The sequence below is a fragment of the Cheilinus undulatus genome, linkage group 10, assembly GCF_018320785.1.
Source record: "Cheilinus undulatus linkage group 10, ASM1832078v1, whole genome shotgun sequence".
NCBI classification, from domain to species: Eukaryota; Metazoa; Chordata; class Actinopteri; order Labriformes; family Labridae; genus Cheilinus; species Cheilinus undulatus.
The window spans coordinates 45,606,432-45,629,062 of NC_054874.1; the positions used below are offsets into that span (position 1 = coordinate 45,606,432).

General features: G+C 39.5%; 1 protein-coding gene across 2 annotated transcripts in view; it reads right to left on the reverse strand.

The window, feature by feature from the left end:
- htr4 (5-hydroxytryptamine receptor 4) overlaps nucleotides 1–22,631 on the reverse strand; it is a 306,239-nt gene that overhangs the window by 119,778 nt on the left and 163,830 nt on the right. For both annotated transcript variants that reach the window (XM_041797980.1, XM_041797981.1), the window contains exon 4: nucleotides 10,258–10,458. In XM_041797980.1, coding sequence (XP_041653914.1) covers nucleotides 10,258–10,458 — 201 coding nt within the window. The remainder of the gene's footprint in view (nucleotides 1–10,257; nucleotides 10,459–22,631) is intronic.

The window sequence follows — 22,631 nt, forward strand, 5'->3', positions numbered from 1 at the left end:
TGTTTAAGTCTCAAGGACAGATGTGCAGACAATCCTCCAGAGAGGAAACAACCTGAGCTCTTGGTATGTTTTTAGAAAGGTGATAGAACTGTCATCCTTTACAATAAGGTACACAAAAACAGACAATGTTACAAGGTAATAAATAGGTAACTAACTACTAAAACCAAATAGATAACCACTGTTAGACAGGATACTGTAAATTTGGTGGGACCTAGATTCTAGTTAACCATTAGCTGTAAGTAACTTCTCCTAAAACTCAATCTAGACTTGCACATATAAGTAGATTCATGTTTCTTTTTTAGACATCATGCATATTGTAGGCCTCATCTTATGTGCAATAGCAGTAAGGTTTGCATGGCATGGTGCTGCATGGTACATATTTACATGTAATGATCATTGGAATCAATGGTATTGTATTTCTAAAATATGTCATTTGCCCATTTGCTCTTCATTTACACCCCTTTTCACACCTACGAGTTTTCAGATTTTCTAGAAATTTCAGGTAAACCTACAGGAAAGATGCTTGCTTTTGCTTGTTTAAACTTTCCTCTCACAGCAGGAAGATTTGACTGAAGTTTGTCCACCGGTCATTTGTGTCCCATATAGAAAAGCAGAGCATCTACTTTACTGTCGTTTTTCAATGCTCCAAATGTTTTCTATTGGTGAAAGGTCTGGACAGCAGGCAGGCCAGTTCCAGTGTTAATTTTGTCAACTTAAACTATTACTAAAACTTTTCGTCGACAGCCTTTTTTTCCATGACAAAAACTAGACTAAGACCAACAAAAATAGATCTGTGATGACCAAAACTGACAAAAACTAAGTTAACTTTTCATCAAGATGACTAAAACTAGACTTAAATGTAATGTAGTTTTCGTCAGACATTTAATATCCGGGATATTTCTCCACTGTGGGTAAATCTGTCAAAATGCAGCACAATCATAACTTTTCTGCCCCTCAGCTGTAGAAAGCAGGAAGCCCACACTACCATGATTTGGTACCAGATTATGGCAAGAAAAAAAAAAATACTTGGACTAAAAGAAAAGACTAAAATGTGAGGACTTTTATGGACTAAAACTAGGCTAAAATGTTTTGTGTTTTGTTGACTAAAACTAGACTAAAACTAAAAAGGATAGAAATGACTAAAATATGACTAAAACTAAAATGCATTTCATTTAAAGACTAAAACTAAGACTAAGGTTAAAAATAGCTGTCAAAATTAACACTGCAGTTCAGCAGCTGGTGTAGTGGTCCGGAGGGTCTCCACAGGTCAACAGAGTTGAAAACATGACTCGAAACAACCTGTTACTGTCACAATGCATGTTTGATATTTGCAGGAATGCTCAGGCGTTCTTCACAGGTCAAATAAGCACACTTTTGTGAAGGTAAAAACAAAGAAAAATTTTTAGAGTCCCAACTTAGAAACAAAAGCAGCATATCAATCCCAGGAGCATCTCTGATCTGACCTTGATGTGTACAGATTAAGTCCTAACGCCAATGTGCATCACCATAGTAACCAAAAGCATTTAAAGAAACAGTACACAGAGAGGCAATCATTACACTGGACTTGTCTACTGTGAAGCCATGCTGTTGTGATGGATGCAGTATGAGGTTTAGTATTGTCATTGTCATTGCATTAGAATTGTCCTGCATAAATATGCAAGGCCTTCCCTGAACTAAATGTTGTCTGGATTGCCCTAAAACCTCGATACAATTTCAGCATTGATGCTGCTTTTCCAGGCATGTAAGCTGCCCATGCCATAGACACAAATGCAACCCCTACCATCAGAGATACAGGCTTTAGAACTGTGTGCTGATAACAAGCAGGATGGTTCCTCTCCCTCTGTCGGTGGTTTCCAAAATTAATTTCGAGTTTTGACTCATCTGACCACAGAACAGTTTTCCATTCAGCCTCATCCATCCATCCATTTTCTATTCAGCTAATCAAATTAGGGGTCATGGGAGGCTGAAGCCTATCCCAGTTGTCATTGGGCGAGAGGCAGAGTACACCATGGACCAGTTGCCAATTAATTACAAGGCTGATGTATAGAGACAGAGAGGCCGGCACACTAACACTCACTCCAATTTAGAGTCACCAATTAACCCATTGAGCATGTCTTTGGTGAAAGCGCAAACCCTGCAGGGCCATTGATCATGTACACATATGGTTTCTTCTTTGCATGATACCACTTTAACTTGCATTTGTGGATGACACAGCAAACAGTGTTGATAGAGAAAGATTTCTGGAAGTGCTCCTGAGTGCATGCAGGGATTTCCAGTACAGAATCATGCCTGTTTTTAATGCAATATCGACTGAGGGCCCCAATACTGACCTTCGGCCTTCTCCCTTGATTGGTGAATTTTCCTATTCATTGGTGAACCTCTGCCTATCTTTGCTTTCAAGAAACTCTGACTCTCTAGTCATGCTACTGACCTAGTTAGTTTAAAAACACTCCTCCTGCTGTTTTCATTGATACCACTTACTTTTCCAGCCTTTTCTTGCCCCCTCTCTACTTTGTTGAGATGTGTTGCAGCTATTGAATTTAAAATGAGCTAGTATCTTCATGAAATAGTAAAATGTCTCAGATTTAGCTTCAGATATGTTGGTTTTGTCTGGCATTTTGGTTTTAAATATGAATTTTACACAGTACCCCAACTTTCTTGGACTGTCAGAATTGTTTTTTTTTTAATAGTAGGTAACATCCTTAAAGCGTAGTTAACAGATGGAAGAGTGTCCATCAGTCTCTACCTGGCTTTATAGTATGAAACATTTCTGTGAGACTCATAGCTCTTGATTGATTACAACACAACATTTGTGCTCCTTCTCGGTGGGTGCCCAATCATGCAAAATATAATCAGCTAAAGTTATACAACCCTCAGCGTGTGCTATATTTCTTTTGTCAGAAAAAATGACCTTGTTGTCTGGAGTAACAGCAATTTTTCACAGCTCTTTAATGCTATTCACCAAGAAAAAAAAAAAAAAAAAAAAAAAAAAAAAGCATGTAAACAAGTGCTTGTATTTCTTCCACTGCTAATTTGCATGGATGAGGATTAGGGAAAAATGAAAGAAAAACCCTCCGAATACAACTAAAATGCTCTGTGTGGAGAATAAAGCCCTTTCTCCTGTTTGTGTGTTACTCTGTATTTTCTCCCTCACAAAGATGAACTCTGAACTGAACATGATTTTGGTTCCAAGTTTTGGTAAAGAAAGCGGATTAGTGTAAAATCTGCCAGAGCTTGTTTTGATCTTGCTGCCGTTGTTTATGTAGCTCTAGAGAAAATGAGTGTTTTCATGTGTTTGTTGAAATTTTAAATATCCAGCAGAACACAAACATACAGACACTTAATCTGTGCCCAGTGCCATTCAGGACTCCAGGCGCTCTCGGTGCGACTGATTTGAGCGACAGTTTCATTAATTCTCCGTCTCATCCTGCAGTTTTTCATGAAGAAACACTCAGGCTCTCTCAGTCTGTCTGTTGGGTTTCTGATATAAACATAAACTTCATCTTAAATGCTCTGAAAACCTGTAATTACACTCTGACACTTCACAACTTATTTGACATATTAAAGGGAAACTCTTGAGATGATGATAGCCGCTCCTGTTAAAGCCAGTCAGAAACCTGGCAGCTTGGTACGAGCAAACACTTCATAATATGATGCTACCTTACATTATGTTTGTTTTTAAGTAAATTAAAAATACATGACTGAACAAACATTTACAGTCATGTGCATAAGCTTTATACATGCAGGGTGCCAAGGATTCATCACTGAGACCAACGGGCCACAAACCTGGGCCTGGGGTGGTCAGAGTCAAGCTCAACACGTATGCCACTTGGCAGCCAAGGTCAAGCTCAAAAGTGTCTTTGTCTGGGCCTTTCCACCCCTGGTGGTATGCCAGGAGAGCGCTGGTGGTTTTTCTCCTTTGGGGCATCCACAGCACGACCAGGGGCTGGTAGCAACCCTCAGCCTTAAAGGTGTAGCCTTTGGTGTATGCCTCTGGAAATATGCAAGGACATCCAGCTCTGCTTATCCCAATCGGGGCTGCAAGCAAACTGGAGCCTATCCCAGCTGTCGTTGGGCGAGAGGCAGGAAACACCCTGGACTGTTTGCCAGTCAACCACAGGGCTCTCACTTTCACACCTATGACCAATTTTGAGTCGCCAATTGACCTCATGAGAATGTTTTTTGTGGTGGGAGGAAGCCGGAGTGCATGCACGGGGAGAACATGCAAACCCTACACAGAAGGGCCCTGACTGGGAAGCGAACCAGGAACCTTTTTACAGTAAGCCAACAGCGCTAACCGGTCCACCGCCATGCAGACCGTATCTCAAGTATTTCAAATCATTTTCAAAGACAGACAAATTCTAACTGGAGCAGGACATGGCTTGTTATGCAGGCTGTCATATATTGCAAGCTCCATTTGCTAGACTCACCCCTGCAGCATGGAAACCCTAAACACTCGTCCTTTCCAGCACTGCACAACGCCACCAACCTCTGCAGCCTTCATCTCAGCAATACTTGTAGTATTCAGCTGAGGACTCTAAAATTGATGCCTCATAAAGCCTGATTTATGCTTCTGCGTCACATCGATGGTGTCATTGACCATTTGAAGTTCTGCGTCGAGGGAACGCGCTGCTCTGCAATTCATCGCCATCCTGCTAGGGGGGTGAGTGTGTGTGTGGTTTCAGAGGGGTCACATCCGAATCCTTGTTTTTATTCCAGTCACAGGCTCCCACTCCACCTTGGTCACAATGGTGACCAAGGTAGAGTAGGTGTGTTTGGAGTTGGAGCTCATGGATATCAATGAAAAAATTCTTTTGTTGCAAATGTTGAAGCGCAGGTGACCGGGAAGACGTTTGCAGAGGTGGTCTGTACGACCACTAAACGAGTCAAGGCTGAGAACGGGTGAATGACGTTTTCAGTGGACCAACCACAGCCCGTGCAGTCCACGTCGCCGCGACGTGTAGTTAGGATTTTTTGAAGGTGCGCCTCCGGCTACGGCATAGAGGTCCGTGTAGCTACGCCGTTGACGCGGCACGGAAGCATAAATCAGGCTTCAGGCGTATTCACTAAACGGCAAAACAACATTTGTTTTGTATGTTTTCTTCACTTTCTAGAGACAAATCAGAGGATGGTTTTGTGTTTGTGGCTGTTAAAACTAAACATGTGAGCTGTAGCTCACTTTAACAGTCATTAGATATTCAAATCTCCACCCAGGCTGTTTTATCACCTCAAGGCAAGGTTGTAGAGGATGAGTGTGCACATCTTGAGATATTTCCTTGTGTTGTTTTGCAGGCATGCTATTAAGGCATGATAAACAAGATGGAAAAAAACCCCAGCACAATAGTCCCTCAGCATCTATACGGACACAGTCCTATGATTAAACTGCTGTGGACAAATACAGTTTTATTCACCACAACACAAAACCTTTGTTCTGCATTTTCAATTTTCTCCTGCACATTTACTAAAAAAACCAGTGAACACAAATCAGCTTTGGAAGTGTAAAAAACACCGATAAGACTTTGACTTTAGCCCACACCTCTTTCAATTTGTGCACTGTGGAGCGGCAGTAATCCAGCTGTCTGCGTGATAAGCCTGGCTCTGTCTGCTTCAGATATTCTTACATCCCAGGCTGCAGCATCCAAACACAAAAGACACCGACAGGATGAAGCAAGCGAGCAACAGAAATAATCACAGAAACTTCCCAACACAGTCACGCCTTGTTTACGGACTTCGAAATCTATTTTGAATCTCACGAACCAGGGCATGTACAATTGTGAAACAGGATTCTAATTCAGTAAATATTTGGTAAAATCAACAAAAATCAACATGGTCGTAGCCTTGCACCTGTAAATATAGCAAGACAAGACTGGGTGCAGCTGCAGCTGTTCTCAGTGAGGCTAAGGCTTGGTGCACTTTGTGCAGATTTGAGCCCGGAAGTCAGTCGTAGCTCGGTCAGATGTAAGAGATAAGACCGACTTTATTTACACCCAGCTGGTGCACTCGGCTCCAGGAGAGCAAAGGCAGACAGAGGGTAAAAAAAGACAAGTTCCAGCCACACTGGAGGAGACTGCTTTGGCTGAAACACGAAGCAGTTATAATTGTAGTCTTTTGTCAAATTTAATGATCAGTGTCATCATAGGCTGAGAAGTTGAGTATAGATAAGATTAGATGATTTAAAGACCCCTAAAGTGAAAATAAATCTGTATTTAGGTTTGTTGTATGCCAGCTCACTGTGTTATGAACCCCCAGGTCAAATTTCAGTCTAAAATGGGCCTCCTCAATGTACCTAAAGTTAGAGGTAAATCTGGTGAAGGAGCATTTAGTTATTACGGTGCTGTCTTATGGAACAAAATGCCGGCTGACCTGAGAGGTGTAGACACATTAAGCTCTTTTAAGAGTGGTCTGAAAACACTGCTTTTCTCTCATGCCTTTAACTGTTAGACCTGCAGAATTTTGCATTTTTGGATATGTTGTCCTGAAAGAAAGAACAACAGAAGCTGTATTGTATATGTGCATTCTGTGTGTATGCGTGTGTGTGGGGTGGGGTGCTTTTACTGTTTGTTTTTATCTTGTGTAAAGTGCAATGAGTCTACATTTGTATGAAATGTGCTTTATAAATAAAGTTAAATTAAATTGAAAGTTGAATTGAAAAACACATCTCCAGGTTTATAAAATTAAGCTTCAAAATCATGAAAAATTAGGCATTTAAATCTGCTCTAGGATGGTGTGGGCGTGTCTGTTGAGACACTTAATACGGTCCTCCAAAAAAAAAAAAAAAAAAATGCTAGAATCTGAATGGAAAAAGAGCACTCAGGCCATTAACCTCTGTTATGATGCTTTAAATGATCCATAGACCACTGTGGCTGATAGATTTTGCAAATTTACCTCACAATGAACAATAAAACAACATTTAACTGACTGTTAACTTTCAATAAAGGCAGTGACATCAGCTATCAACAGACTACGTAGCTAGGGATTTAGTCCCCCAGAAAGAAAATCACATAGGCCCCCCCTTAGCTGGCTAGCCAAGCAACAAATGTTGCATAATTTTTACAAATATCATGCATTTACATGCATTAGATCCATAATATCCTGGTGTATGAGCAATATTTTTACTACGGTTGCATTTAATTTACATGCATTATTTCATAGCACTGGACTATACCATTTGGACAGGAAGAGCAGGGGCCCTCCAGTATTTTATTTCTCTGTATTTGATACAAATTTCAGTCTGTTGACCGATTCGCTTAGTTGCTTTTGATTCAATAATGACATTTGTTTCTACGAATAAATAAATAAAAACTCACTTTTCATTGCAGGCTTCCCAAGGGCCACTCCCTACTGTGGGCCTGGGTAGTCCCTACCCTTTTTCCCCTCTGTGCTACGCCCATGCAGATCAGCTTCACTGCGATTTTATATAGTTGTAGAGTTATCAGGGGCAGAGTCATTCCACACATACACCACTTTCCACATTATTAAGCAAATGACATTTTTCTCTTATTTTCCAAAATATTTATGCAAATGACAGTCAGAGTTTTTTCAAGTCATCAGCCATTAGAGCATAATTCAAATGTTTTTGAACAAACTTCATAATGATAACCATTAATTAAAAAAATAAAAATAAAAACCTCAAATGGACTTTTCCACATTTTTAAGCAGGCCACAGGTTTCAAGCAATATGGGAAATAAAAAGGATCTCTCTGCTGCCGAAAAGTGTCAAATAGGCTAGTGTAATGCCTTGGAGAAGGAATGCAAACATTAGATATTTCACGAAAAATTAATTGTGATCATCATACTGTGAAGAAATGTGTGGCTGATTCAGAGCACAGACGGGTTCGTGCAGATAAAGGCACAATGAGGAAGGTTTCTGATGGACAAATTCATCAGATTAAGACAGCAGATGCTAAAGTGCCATTACAAAGCAGCAAACAAGTATTTGAAGCTGCTGGCGCCTCTGGAGTCCCATCAACCTCGAGGTGTAGGATCCTCCAGAGACTTGCAGTCGTGCATAAACCTACTATTCAGCCACCCCTAACCAATGCTCACAAGCAGAAATGGTTGCAGTGGGCCCAGAAATACATGAAGACTCATTTTCAAACAGTCTTGTTTACTGATGAGTGCCGTGCAACCCTGGATGGTCCAGATGGAGGAGTAGTGGATGGTTGGTGGATGGCCACCATGTCCCAACAAGGCTGTGACATCAGCAAGGAGGGGGCGGAGTCATGTTCTGGGCCAGTTTCAGGAGGAGAGAGCTGATAGGCCCCTTAGGGTCCCTGAAGGTGTGAAAATGACCTCGGCAAAGTATATAGAGTTTCTGACTGACCACTTTCTTCCATGGTACAAAAAGAAGAGCAGTGGCTTCGGTAGCAAAATGATCTTCATTGCATGACAATTCACCATCTCATGCTGCAAAGAATACCTCTGTGTCATTGGCTGCTATGGGCATAAGAGGAGAGAAACTCATGGTGTGGCCCCCATCCTCCCCTGGCCTCAACCCTGTTGAGAACCGTTGGAGAATCCTCAAGCTAAAGATCTATGAGGGTGGGAGGCAGTTCACATCAAAACAGCAGCTCTGGGAGGATATTCTGACATCCTGCAAAGATATTCAAGCAGAAACTCTCCAAAAACTCACAAGTTCAATGGATGCAAGAATAGTGAAGGTGATATCAAAGAAGTGATCTTTATATTAACATGTTTTTGATTGAAAAAACTTTTGATTTCAGTAAATATGACCTCCTAATGCTGCAAATTCAACAGATGACCATTTTCAGTTCTTTACAACCAAAAAAGTTTCAAAACTCTGTTGTGCTTAATAATGTGGAAAAGTGCATTTTGGGGTTTTTATTTTTTTTTTTTAAATGGTTATCATAATGAAGTTTGTTCAAAAACATTTGTTATTCTCTAATGGCTGATGACTTGAGAAATACTCTGTTATTTGTACTGATATTTTGGAAAACAAGAGAAAAATGTCATTTGCTTAATAATGTGGAAAGCGGTGCATTTGCCTCACCTAAATTGAACCCAGCCAGTCAAGAGGTGAAAAACTTTTAAACAGTCACAATCCAGAATTCAGTCACATGAGGATCTCAGTGTTTTCATGTGTTTACAGCAACCATATTCCAACATATCTGGTAAATTAAGACACAGATTTTGGATTTCACTTTATGGGGTCTTGAAATTTTGAAATGTTCCTGAGCTTGCAGTTGAAATAGTGTGGCAGCAACACTGAAAAGCCTTTAGCCAAGGGTGCAAGTTTAACCTAACACTACCCCCTTTATTTCCACAACCCACATTTTGACAAAGTACAGTCCTGCAGACTTGACAGTCCTCTTGAGGGTAAGTTCATCTCCACATTAACCATGCTGAATACCAAAACAATTAGGTAGAATAAGTGAGGTAATGGGAAACTAGAAATCCCAATAAATAATTTTCTTGGACTTGTAAACAGCGCATTCGTGCACTTTAGGAGCCTGAAGGAAAAACTTTCTGTGCATTCTTGCAGTTTGAGTTGTCTGTTTTGTTTACGTCTGCTGCAGAGCTAAATTTCTTAGGTGCTGTAAATGCCAAAGTGTTCTTTTTTGTCCTCTGTGTTAAAATGAATTCCATCAGAGCGGCTGCAGAACCAATAAAACAAATTTATCCAGTCTGCATTCTCACACAGTCCCTGCTATCAGGGTGGAAGTGCTCTCCCTCGAGTCAATATCAGAGCTGTCAAAATGAAGGGCAGTGCTTTAAAAAGAAGACGTCACACAGCGCTCTGCACCTGATCAGCTTTAGAAGGCGTTCATAGAACAGTGTTTCACTCCAGGATCTACTTTTATGATGATAAGAAACATGAACGTGCTGTTTTTATGTCACTGCTGCAGAGTGCTGCAAATAAGAAAGTTACAGTTTAAAACTTTCTTAACAGACGGTTTTAGGCTTTGCAGAGATTGCCTGCCAATTTCAGTCTGCTAAGTGCTCTGGATTCTGGCTATGGTACAGGAGTAGTCCATGCTATGTTGACCAATCAGCAGATTTTAGTGTGTACAGATAAAAAATCCATGAGGACAACAGTAAACAGATGAAACATCATCTGTGCTGATGTTATATCAGCTCCCTTTGACTACATTGTAGATACTTTAAAGTGAAATTTTACTATCTAAGAAGGCCCCTATGTCTGTGTGATGAATCCAGTGACATGCTGTGCAGGTTTAGTCAAACCTCCAGATGCACACATACTGCACACACAAAAGTCACAGTAGCAGAAGGTCCTACCTGTCCAGGGCGATGCAGCACAGGTGCAGTATGGACGCCGTGGTCAGCAGGACGTCCAGCGAGGTCCGGACCAGACAGAAGGTCTCCCCGTAGATCCAGTGTTGGTGGACGAGCTCGATGGCACCAAACGGCATCACCAGCACCGACACGAGGAGGTCGGCAAACGCAAGAGACACGATGAAGTAGTTGGTCTTAATTTTCCTGGAGGAGAAAAAGAGAGAAAGATTTGATCATTTGGACATAACCATAAACAGCACAAAGAGAAAAGGGCAAATACAGATTATCTAAATAAATGGATGGGGCACAATGATGGGGGGGGGGGGGGGGGTTATTATGTGAAGACCAAGGACATTAAAAGACAGTAGCAATTGCATTATTTTTCTAATATCAACTGTTCATTTGGTAAATGTTGGTAATTAAGAAATCCATCCTTGACAACACAGCTTTATTTATTCCCTTTGATTATCATCTATTATTGAATTATGGAAACAAAAAAGAACACACAAGTATCAGCTTTAGTTTTTTCCACTGAGTTGATTTGATTTCAATGCTGATGCATTTCAAAAGAAAAGTAGGAACAATCATCTGAATTCAACATGTTTTAATCAACTTTTAACATTGAAAACAAAGGACGATACAGAGAGATTTTCATTTGGTTCATTTATTGTGGAAATTTATTTTCTGGATCATGTATTCTAAGTGATTTCATCAAATGAATATGAACAATTGTGTGCTCACATGTCCAAAGTTGTTTAATAAAAACCATAAAAACTCACATTAATTAGTTGAGTTCTAACATTTCCTCAAATACTTAAGCCTGATAAATTCTTCATTTTTCAACTCTACTCTAGTTTAGTCTAATCAAGTCTAGTGTGGTTCAGTTTAGTTAGGTCAAGTCTTATCTAGTTAAGTTTAGTTAAGTCTAGTTTAGTTAAGCCCATTCAAGTTTAGTCTAGCCTAGTTTAGTTTAGTTGTTTAGTTAAGTTGAGTCTAGTTTAGTCAAGTCCAGTCTTGTCTAGCCTTGTTTAGTTTAGATCACTTTAGTCTAGTTAGGTCTTGTCTAGTCTCATCTAGTTCAGTCTAGTCCAGCCTAGTTTAGTCTAGCCTAGTTCAGTTTAGATCAGTTGAGTCTAGTTAAGTCTTGTCTAGTCTAGCCTAGCCTATCCTAGTTAGTTTAGTTAAGTCAAGTCTAGTTTAGAAAAGTTTAGTTAAGTCTAGTTCAGTTTAGTTAAGTCTAGTCTAGTCTTGTTTAGATTTTTAGTTAAGCTGAGTCTAGTTTAGTCTAGTCTAGTCTTGTTCAGTTTAGATCAGTTTAGTCAAGTCTTGTCTAGTCTCACCAAGTCTACTCTACTCTAGCCTATCCTAGTTTTGTTTAGTAAAGTCAAGTCTTGTTTAGTTTAGTCTAAGTCAGCTTAGTCCAGTCCAGATTAGACTAGCCTTGTTTAGTTGAGTCGAGTTTGTGTAGTTAAGTCTTTTTTAGTGTAGTCTAGTCAAGCCTTTTTTAGTTTAGATCGGTATAGTCTAGTTAAGTCTCTTCATCCAGTTTAGTTTGGTTGAGTGTCTTATCTGGTCTAGCCTTGCTAAAGATAGATAAATTTAGTTAAGTCAAGTCTAGTTAAGTCTAGTTTAGTCTAGTCTAGTCTAGTCTGGTCTGATCTGGTCTAGTTTAGTCTAGTCTAGTCTAGTCTAGTCTAGTTTAGTTTAGTTCAGTTTAGTCTAGTTAAGTCCAGTCTAGTGTAGCGTAGCCTAGCTTAGTTTAGGTTAGTTCAGTTTATTTTTGTTTAGTCAATCTTGTCAAGTCTAGTCTGGCCTAGCTTAGTTTAGTTAAGCCACATGTAGTTTAGTCTAGTTAGTCTAATTTAGCTAGAGAACTTTTAACAGCTTTTCTCCTTCATTATGTAACATTTCTTAATGGAATGAAAAAAATTAGTTTAGTCGTCAGTAAAAACACTTTATAAAAAGCTGGTTTTCTTAAACAAGTCCTCTATTCAAACTGAGAATTAAGCGATAGAGGCAGGTGGAGCTGAACAGTGAGTCTCTACTCATCATCTTTTGTTGTTGTTTTGATTGAGCGCCCCCTGGTGGTGGATCATATATACTGTGTGTTAAATGCTAATGGATGCACCTAAAAACTTCATCATCTCTTAAGCTTTAATTTGAACCATGAAATTAAAATAAAACATCAGAAATTAAAAAATAGAAGAATTCTGACCATCCTTCTCTGTTGCTTATTCAATCCTACATTAAAAAAAAAGATTTTAAAAAGTACTGTAAGTTGTGATTCAAGATTTTTCGGTAAAATGAATAATGTGGTGGTTCTGTGATGTTCACATGAGAGGTTATCAAACTATTAAACAAGGGTCAAATGAAGAAGAATGATGCCGACCCTCCAAAAAACTAGCGCTAAATTCTCTTGTTTATAAAGGACTGACACTGGCAGACTGAGATCATTGATGTTTCGTAGTTTGACTTTTGATTCCAGCAAAGAAAAATGGCTAGAATTGAAATAAAACAATAGTTCCTACACTTCCACCCCCAAAAACAATAGATTTCCAGAGAACAGAAAAAATATGGGGGAGAAAATAGAGGATGGAGGAAGCATCCATCTTCTAAATGAATGGTTTGTGTGGAGGACGATGTGAAAGAGAAGAAAACTTTTCTCTCACAAACTTAAAATGAGATAAACCCTTGGAGAGACGAAGAGCTTACAGTAGATTTTCTCATCAAACAGACAAAACGCTGCAGAGACTCAAAAACTGAATCCACACTGATTGCTGGTACTAACAACCTGCAGAGTCCTGATCCCTCACTCTGTGATTAAATGTGATTTTCTTTATCCATGAAAATCTCTCCTGTGAGGGTCGTACTGTTCCTGTTCCTGTGAGGAACTGGTGAATACAAAAACAAACGTTTTAACACTAATCATTTCTGTTCTATTGAAGCACACAGGAGTCACGATTCTTAACGTGTAAAATGATCTGGTTTCTCTCTGCAGTACATTTGTGGTCCAGGCTGTACTGACCAATCACGTATCTGCAGACTCAACAATGACAGGCTGGAGCTCATCCATGCCTACAACATAGCAGTGCCCATCAACCGGATTCTCTCTTATTATGAATAAATAATTCAAACATCATTGTCCAATAATAACTTGATGCACTTTTCAGCTCAAAAACTGGGGTAACTTTTAGCCAGGACGCCAGCACCGATGCCACTGGTCCAACACACATGCACTGACATCATCATCCATACAACTGTGGAGGGCCCATTCACTGTTTTCTTCAGAGGCCCAGCCACTTCTGTGGGCAGGCCTGTGTGTATCCCTTTAAAACTCCCATGCGTGCAAAATCGACATTCATGATTTTACATTTAACATCTGAGATCAGACACAGCATATTTAAATAAATACCTGGCCATAAATAAGTGAAGTAATTGTGTATATTATTCAGAGAATAGTTAAACTGATAAAAATGCGGTAAAATAGAACTGAGAATCTCTTTGATTGTGCCATTCTTCATCTGCCACATTTAAGCGCTGCTGTAAACTGAAACTAAAGCAGAGTCAAAGACCAATAATGAATCAAAGTGACAGAATAAGTGTCTGATGGATTACTCAGTGCTGAGTGAAGGACAAAGTGCCTCCATCACTCACACATCGCCACAGTGACTAATCTTTTAGTTTGTTCTGTTTGTTTTGCTGCTGTTGTATTTCTTCACGTTTTTGTTAAGAGTAGCTCCTTTAGTTCTGTTGTGTATTCTAGAAAAAAAGGTGTACACAAATAAAACCTTTCAAAATAAAGAAATATAATGCAGGCTGACATTTGGAGCTCATGTTGTTGTTTTTCCAGCGTGAGGTATACCAACAACTGAAAACAAGGTCAGATGTGATTTACCTGACTGAGTATTTTGAAGCTGTCAGACACAGACTACCACCCACATAAACGCATAAACACTCACAGTCTTTGTCTCTCTTACACACTCTCACATATACAGGAATCCTGTCTGAGCCCGACAGAGAGCAGAGCTGCCTACACATGGTGACTTATAAACCACGCTGGCAGCCATTCATCCAGGGAGGGACAGAACCAGAGGAGGTAAATGTTTGATCCAATCAGTCCTGGTACTTCAGATTTAATATCATAACCATGGAATCACCTTGGTTTATTGTCATGGTTTATTAACACATTAAGGGTTATTTCCCATAAGGAATATATGTTTTTTGTCCACCCCCTACTGAATTAGAGGTGTGCACATATGTAAAAATTAAGGGTTGTACTGAGTTGTTTTTTTTCTTTCTTTTTTTTTTTTTTGCATCATTGTTGTGTAACATTCCCACTGTCCCAACACTTTTTTCCTGTGTCTGACCATAAAAAAAAAAACAATGTTCAACAGGTAACTTCTTCAGAGAAGTGTGCCATGAAGTATGCTAGATGTAAACACTGATAAATATCTGCTACTGATATCTGTTGTGTTGTGCTGATGGTCAATGTTCGTCTGCTGGGATGATATCAGTTAATACCGATAATATCTTAACACTGCACTTAATACTTCCCTCTTTCATCACATAAATGTAAAATCCAATGTCTTAGAATAGTAAAAATGTCCAAATCTAAACCCAAACTTCAAGTCAACACAGACCCCAGTTCTAGAAAAAGTTGGGGCGCTGTAAAATGTAAATAAAAAACAGAATGCAATGATTTGCAAATCTCATAAACCCACGTTTTAGTCAGAATAGAACATTAACAACATATCAGATGCTGAAACTGAAATATTTCAGCATTTTATATATATATTTTTTACCATTTTGAACAGGAATGAGGGATTTCAAAGTAAATTCACCCAAATTTGAGCCAGCTCACTGGGCTTCTCTGAGAAGTCAGAAAAAAATCAAGCACAACATTTAACCACTAAAACTCATTTTTCTGTTCAGGAATGATGGCAAATAACTATAATTTGACATATTTATCAGGAAATATTAATGTGCTTTACTATGTTTTCAGTTTTTTTGTAAATCAGTAAATTTGAAAATTCATGGATAACAATAATAATTCTATTTTAGCATTAAAAATATCATTTGGGTTTAAAGAGCTTCTACATATTGGTGTATTAACCATTGCAGAAACATAAGAAATGATTTTGGTAATTACCAATGCTGTTAATTTAGGGCAGCTATGGCATAATACATGAGGTGGTCTAGTGCATTTGTTAAGCACTGTCTGTATTATTTATATATATATATATACACATACATCTTAGAAATTCTGCAAAAACACAACCCCAATTCCAAAAAGTTGGCACACTATGTAAAATAGCAATAAAAACAGAATGCAGTGATTTGCAAATCACAAAAGAACATGACTGACATATCAGATGTCGAAACTGAGACATTTTACCATTTCATGAAAATTTCAAGTTCGTTTTGAATTTGATGACTGCAACACATCTCAAAAAGTAGGGACAAGGCCATGTGTACCATTGTATAAAATCCTCTGTCATATTTGGATGAATCTGTCAACAGAACAGTTTTCCATTATGCATCAGTCCATTAGCTTCGGTTCAGAGAAGACGACATTTCTGGATCATGTAAGATGGAATAAACCAGGGCAGAAGAATTAAAACAATATCTAATAACAATTATTTCGGCTCATATTGCAAATTTTATATCAACTGCTATATTGATAAGAATGATTATTCCATTCAATCTTACATTCTGTAGTTTATAATATAGAATGATTTATTGCTTGTAATGACTTATATTTGTTGGAAAATGTATAAGATGAGGAATCTAATATCTACAGCTAACGGCAAGTTAAATCGTGTTTGCAATGTTGGGGGAAAAAAAAAAAAAATTCGATTATTTTCCCAAATTGTTCAGCCCCACTTTCAACAGAGTTTGCCTTTGCATCCACAAATGCAAGTTATAGTGGTATCGTACAAAGAAGAAGCCAAATGTGAACATGATCCAGAAACGTCGTCTTTTCTGAACTGAAGCTGATTGACTGATGCAAAATGGAAAAATGTTCTGTGGACAGATTAATACAAATATGAGGGAGTATTTCATACAATGGTGAACATGGCCCTGTCCCTACTTTTTGAGATGTGTTGCAGTCATCAAATTCAAAATGAAATTGAAATTTTCATGAAATGGTAAAATGTCTCAGTTTCGACATCTCCTATGTCGATCATGTCTTTTTTGTCATTGCAATCATTGCATTCTGTTTTAATTGCTATATTAGATAGTGTACCAACTTTTTTCGAATTGGGGTTGCATTCTTGCAGAATTTCTAAGATGTATGCAACCCCCTGAAGGCTGAAGTGTGTGTTGACAGATTGCATGACCCACTGCATGAGCATCATCCCAACAGAAATGTTCATGTCAGTCTGATGCGCACTCATATTTCAAAGCCTCTGTCAGCTGATAAAGATGAAGCGGCGATAATATTACAGATCTCTTGGTATAAATTATTCACTTCTGTGACCTGTCAGTAGTGGGTTTCTGCCATTTCTCCTCTGAATAAGGCTGGTAATCCTTTGCATTCACAGACCCTCAGCCAGGCAGCTAATCAGAGAGAGAGTCGGTCAGCTGGCCTGTTCTCCACGGTCTGCGGTCTATAAATAGCTGCAGTAAGAGCGGATGGCTGTGAGGGTTTTCCATCAGCCTGTCAGTAACCCAAACAGCCCCAAAAAACAGGCTGGAAACAAGCATCTGTCTGCATGTGGGGCAGGCTTAAATCACGCTGGCTCACACACAAACGTGGTCATGTACATCTAAAGGCAGCGGCACATGTATATAACCCAGTACAAGTAGATGAGCTGGCCTACACACAGTCAGAGGAGAGGTGGTAGTAACTCAGGGCAGTTAAACAGCCATTAAAGTGTCCACAGACGTCTGCTTCATGTTTGGTTGGAGTGATGGATTGTGTTTGGCTTTTAAGGCAAAGAATAAATAAACTTTATTAAGAGGGATTATGTTACAGAGGATGGTGTAATTTACAGGAGCACATGGTGTGAACTGTAGAATATGGAGAGCAGAGGAGGTGAGACAAGGACTTTTAATTAGAACACTTCCATTACAAACTGAACAGAAAAGAAAAATGAAATGCATTTCAGACCCTGGTTACTGTGGCACTCTGGTTTAATTTCTCTTCTTTCATGGTTTGTTTGGTCGCTTTGGTCCTCTCCAGCTTATGAAGTGTCAAACCTAAAACCTGAAAATTAAATGACCCTGAGGGAGAAACAACAAAACAACTCCACTTTGAAGAAAATGAACCAAGCTACTAAACTGTGCCTTGATAAATATTTCCAGAGGCAGAGTATTTTTCTACAAAAACAACTTTAATCCACAGATTAAAGGGACATTTATAGTAACAGCAATACTAACACAAAACTTCCTTAATTCCTCCAAAGCCAGAGTGTATTTTTCTGTGCCACTCAGATCAGATATGTGATGTTTCTGTTGTAGGAAACAGGATTATATGAATGCTATTTTCCAATGGTCTAATCCAAGAGTTCAAGGGTCTGCACTGCTCTTTGGCGATATTAGGTCGCACACGTCCTTTATAATAGTGCATCTGCTTTCACAAAGACATGGCTGTGTCCCTGAGAGGCCCAGTGAATGGTTACATTAAAGATGTGAACTGATAATATGAGCCCGTGTGCATCGGATCAGTCGTGTTGATGCAAGCTTTATGGCTAATGTTACTTTTTTAGTCCAGCTGTTGTGGTCAAATGTGCAAGCTACCTCCCTCCTTCTCGTCTCCTTTCCCTCTCAGCATCCTGACCTTTCTGAAGGTCCTGGCATGTCAATACACGGTCCAAAAAGTGCACCTACAGCTATGTTCAGTTAGCCTGCCCTCTATGTATTTAGTGTTGTTGTATGACAAGTCCCTGTGTTATGAACCCCCAGTTCAAATTCTAGTCAAATAAAACATCTCTAAGTTTATGAAATTAAACTTCAAAATCATGAAAAATGAGACTTTAAAATCTGCTCCAGGATGGCTTTGGCATTTCTGTTGAGTGAGCTGAAGCCACGCCCACTCAGGAGGAATATGGTCCTCTCAAATTCAAAAAATGTTTCAATTTGGATGGAGGAAAGCACTCAGGCTATTAACCTGCCCCTTGACCTCGGAGTGAAGCTGCCTGGCTCTGTGCCAGAGAAGAGACAAAGTCAGTTTTCTGGCTCAAATCTCTGTTATGATGCTTTAAATGATCCATAGACCATTGTGGCTTATAGATTTGGCAAATTTACCCCACAAGGAACAGAAAAAACAGCATTTAACTGACTGTTAACTTTCAATAAAGCCAGTGACATCAGCTAACAGCAGACTGGACTGAGATGAACTGCTCTGTGATTTTATTTTGTAGTGTTAGAGGGGTGGGGTCATTCCCTACTGTAGGCTCGACATCACCAGCCTACATACAGACCCCGCCCACATGAGGTGAAGAGGTGAAAAACGTTCTAACGGTCTAAATTCAGAATTCAGTCACATGTAGATCTCAGTGTTTTCACACGTTTACAGTAACCATATTCCAACATATCTAGAGTGTTAAGACAAAAACTTTGGATTTCACTTTACAGGGTCTTTAATATTGTCCAGATTTGCTGAGTGGACATGGTTTTATTTAATCTTTTTGAATGCACAAGTGCATAATCACCAGCAGACCTGATGACTCCACCTTTACTGTTTTTTTTTTTTTTTTTATCTCCATGAGACCAATGAATAAGACAACCATCAATGAACAATAAAGATTGGAGAAAACTGTAAATATAAAAGCCAAGAATTAAATTTTATTGTTACTTCAGTAATGTTTGGCTTTAATTCAAATTAAGAAAGTAGCATCGTTAGTCATAAAAACACACTTTTAAGTTTAACCATCAGTCGAGGTCAGTCTGCTGGCTCTGCTTTAAAATGCACAGACTTTTGACACTAATAAATGCTCTTTCTAATATCATGTTGACAATATTGTTCATCTGCAGTTTTCACAAAAAGCTCCATGTTCAGAGATGGCAATGTTCTGATAACAACCACTGTGCATAAAGAGCTGCAAAATGACTCAGCCATGCCAGGCCAGTAGCAAGCATCAGATGTAAACATGCAAAGCTGGCTACTCTGTAAACATCTGAGTGGATGAATGATGAAGTAGGGTTATTTCTCAAATAGAGCCCAACTTTGTCTTTGAACTTTTTTACATACAAATATATGAAATTACTTGGTATTTATCATCTTAATCAAGTTAGCCAGAGAAGCTTCTGTAGTCATCGTTGTGTCTTTGGTGGGACTGGTTGAAAAATAAGAATCCATATCTTTCCTAATATTACTGGACCAAAGAAAGCTAACCCAGCCTCATACTTACCCAGAGTCATGCTTCTATATCCGCCTACCGTCCAGAATAAACACTGTACAGTCTGTGTGGCAGCATGTCTGTGTGTGTAAGGGTTTTTTCTCCCCACAGTCTGACCAGATGACACAGTGAAAGAAACAAAGGGTGATTGGTAGCAGTGTCCATGTTTGTGTGGTAGTTATTGATGAGGAGTTTAGCACCCTCTGGGCCTCCTCTGCTGGTGTCATCTCCCTGTGGAAACCTCTGAGAGTGTGAGGATGTGTGTGAGGAATGCCTCCAGGTTAGTCTTTTTTACAGGCTAAAATTTCCAACCTGTATTTCCAGGATACTCGCTCCTTTAACTTTTAGTCCTGTTACACTGATGGTGCAAGGTTTAGCCCAAAAGACCAGTAGAAAACATGATATGATTTTGGTAGGAACAGTTCATACCTTTATGGGCACACACTGTACAGAGAGGATTTTATTTTCTTAATAACTCATCAGTTCTGGTTTAAATAAGGAAACTGATTCATGCATTGTTGGAGGCATGGCTTGTGTGTTGTTGTAGCAGCTACACCTCTTTGTCTCTTATCTGAAGATAGTTAGAGACAGTGTTTCCAATATGGCAGCAACTGAGGATTTGACTCAGAGGTTACCTTCAGTAACTATCACTCAGGCTTTGTCTGATATTTACTACTGTCAATAGTTTTGACAAAAAAGTGATAAAAGTAATGGAATACACAAACAGTAGTCTGTACATGCTTAGTGATTTACAGTGGAGTTCATCTATCCATTATCTCCATAGAGTTTTTGGACTGAAGTTTCAGTTCTGAACTACTTTTAGTAATTGGTATCAATATGTGCATCATTCAAAATTAATATGCATTTATCAGCATATCAGACATCGGTAAAAATCCATTCAGCGCACCCCTACACTGACCATTTTTGCAGGTTTGTAAAATGTTCTGCTTTTGTTTAGTCACATATTCTGCCACCCATGGGACACCCACACTAAGGAGGATTTTCTGCTGAAGTGTCTGCGCCTCACAGTTTTTGTGCATATTCTCTGCATGTGTCCTTTTCATATTTGCATGTTTGCTGAAATCTAATAGGCTGATTTCTCACCCTCAGATGTGTGTGTGTGTGTGGGGGTGTGGGGGTGTGTGTGATTGAGTGTGTATTTCCCGGTGGACGGAGAGACAATGAGGCACGGAGAAACAAATATGGTTTGTCATTGTTCTCTCCATGGGGAGGCGAGGAATCTCAGCGGTGACTTTGTCACTCATCAGCGTTCTTAAACACACACATACACACTGACTGCATGTAGGCAATTACACACAATGATGGAACCTCACTTCAGCTGCTTTTGTTCACACTAACACAGATGTCTGCCTTTGAAAACTTTCTTCTTGCTAGAACTCATCCCCCATACAGACATCTCGGGGTCACCCTGAGCACTTAGGTGTCACAAAATGGAGAAAGAGAAAGAATGCGACAATCTGCGAGACACCAGTCGTCAGGAAAAGAAAGAAAGACAAGAGAGAGACATGACACATGGGAGAACGAGCAATAAAAGGTGGGGAGGAGAGGAGGAGCAGAAGATGAATGAATCATGGCGGTGACAGCAGCTCCCACAGCACAATGCGTCCTCGCCATGACCTGCCCGCTCTGCCCGTGTCGCTGAACTGCCGCTGTCTCTCATCCAACTTCACACCGCAACTTTTAAAATGGATCCATTTATTTTGTGCCTTTTCCTGCAGTTTTCCCTGCAGCAGGGATGCTCAGTGTTGGGGGAATCCACTTCCAAAAGTCCTCTTTTAGAAACATTTGATGTATCACTTAACTGTGTTTTCTCGCTCTACTTCTTTTACAGTCTGTCCCTCATGCAAACATCCTTACTATATTTGTCTCACTTTAACACACACTTGCATGCACCCATTCATTCTCTCTGCTAATGCTTTAATACACAAAGACATGCTGAAAGAAGCATCAGCTTTACTTAGCCTCAAACGTAGCCTGGATTGAACCTCATTTTTAATTCAGGAGGGGTTTTATGTGCGTAAAGTTTTTAGGGTTGCATAACAACATCTGGTATTAACCTAGGCCAGTCTTACCTTAAATACTGGCCAGAAAGAGAGAACAATACCAAAACACAACAGGTTTCTTGACTTCTGCTGACACTAAAAATAACTTAATTGTGCAAGAAAGTAACAGAATGGGACAGTATCTCTGCTATTGATAATGCACACTTTAAATATACTGCAGCTTGAGCAAGGACTACTTTTCTGACCATTCCACTGAATGTTTAGCGCTTTTATTTGACTCTGGAGATTGTGCATTTATTGTGTTTGAGAAAAACTCCATGCCCATGTTACTAATTAACTCTAAATATCAGAACACACTGCACCAGATGAGCTTTTAGGTGGTCGAAGGCACACTCATTTTCTGCATCCTCCAAATCAGGAGATGTAGCTCTAAGCCTGACCACTCCTCATGCAAAGAAAATCCCACCCTGCACTGTTTTTGCATTTCATTTAAGAGTTTTTGGTGTAAAAACGACAACATGCATCAGGTGGAAAATACGAAAAAGAGCTGCACTGCATGCTAAGGTACTTTCCACCCAGTTTCAATCAAGTCCTTCACTGTTAATTTACAATTAAAGGGATATTTTGGTATTTTTGAAGCTGGGTTGAATAGGGTACTTGGCAATAGTAGAGGCATTAGCCCCCAGAGATTTCAGGGAGTGTTGCCCCTTTACACATGGCTTCCTTGGGGAAGCAAGGCTATGCAGATTGGTCCAGTTGCTCTGCGTAATCTAGAAGATTTTAGCTTAATGGGCCAAGAAAACAATATTCAACAAAAAATCCTATATTGCAATGCAGGTTTCAGCTACCAGCTACGTACTCTTCCACCTCAGCATATCTAGTTCCCTGTTTAGGTCTGAGGGCATCCCCGGAGACAGCAATAAACTAACTAAACCAAAAATATTTGCAGATATTTACAGCTGATGTGAACACCATAATGTTGGACTGTAGCTGCTGTAAGTATCGGCTG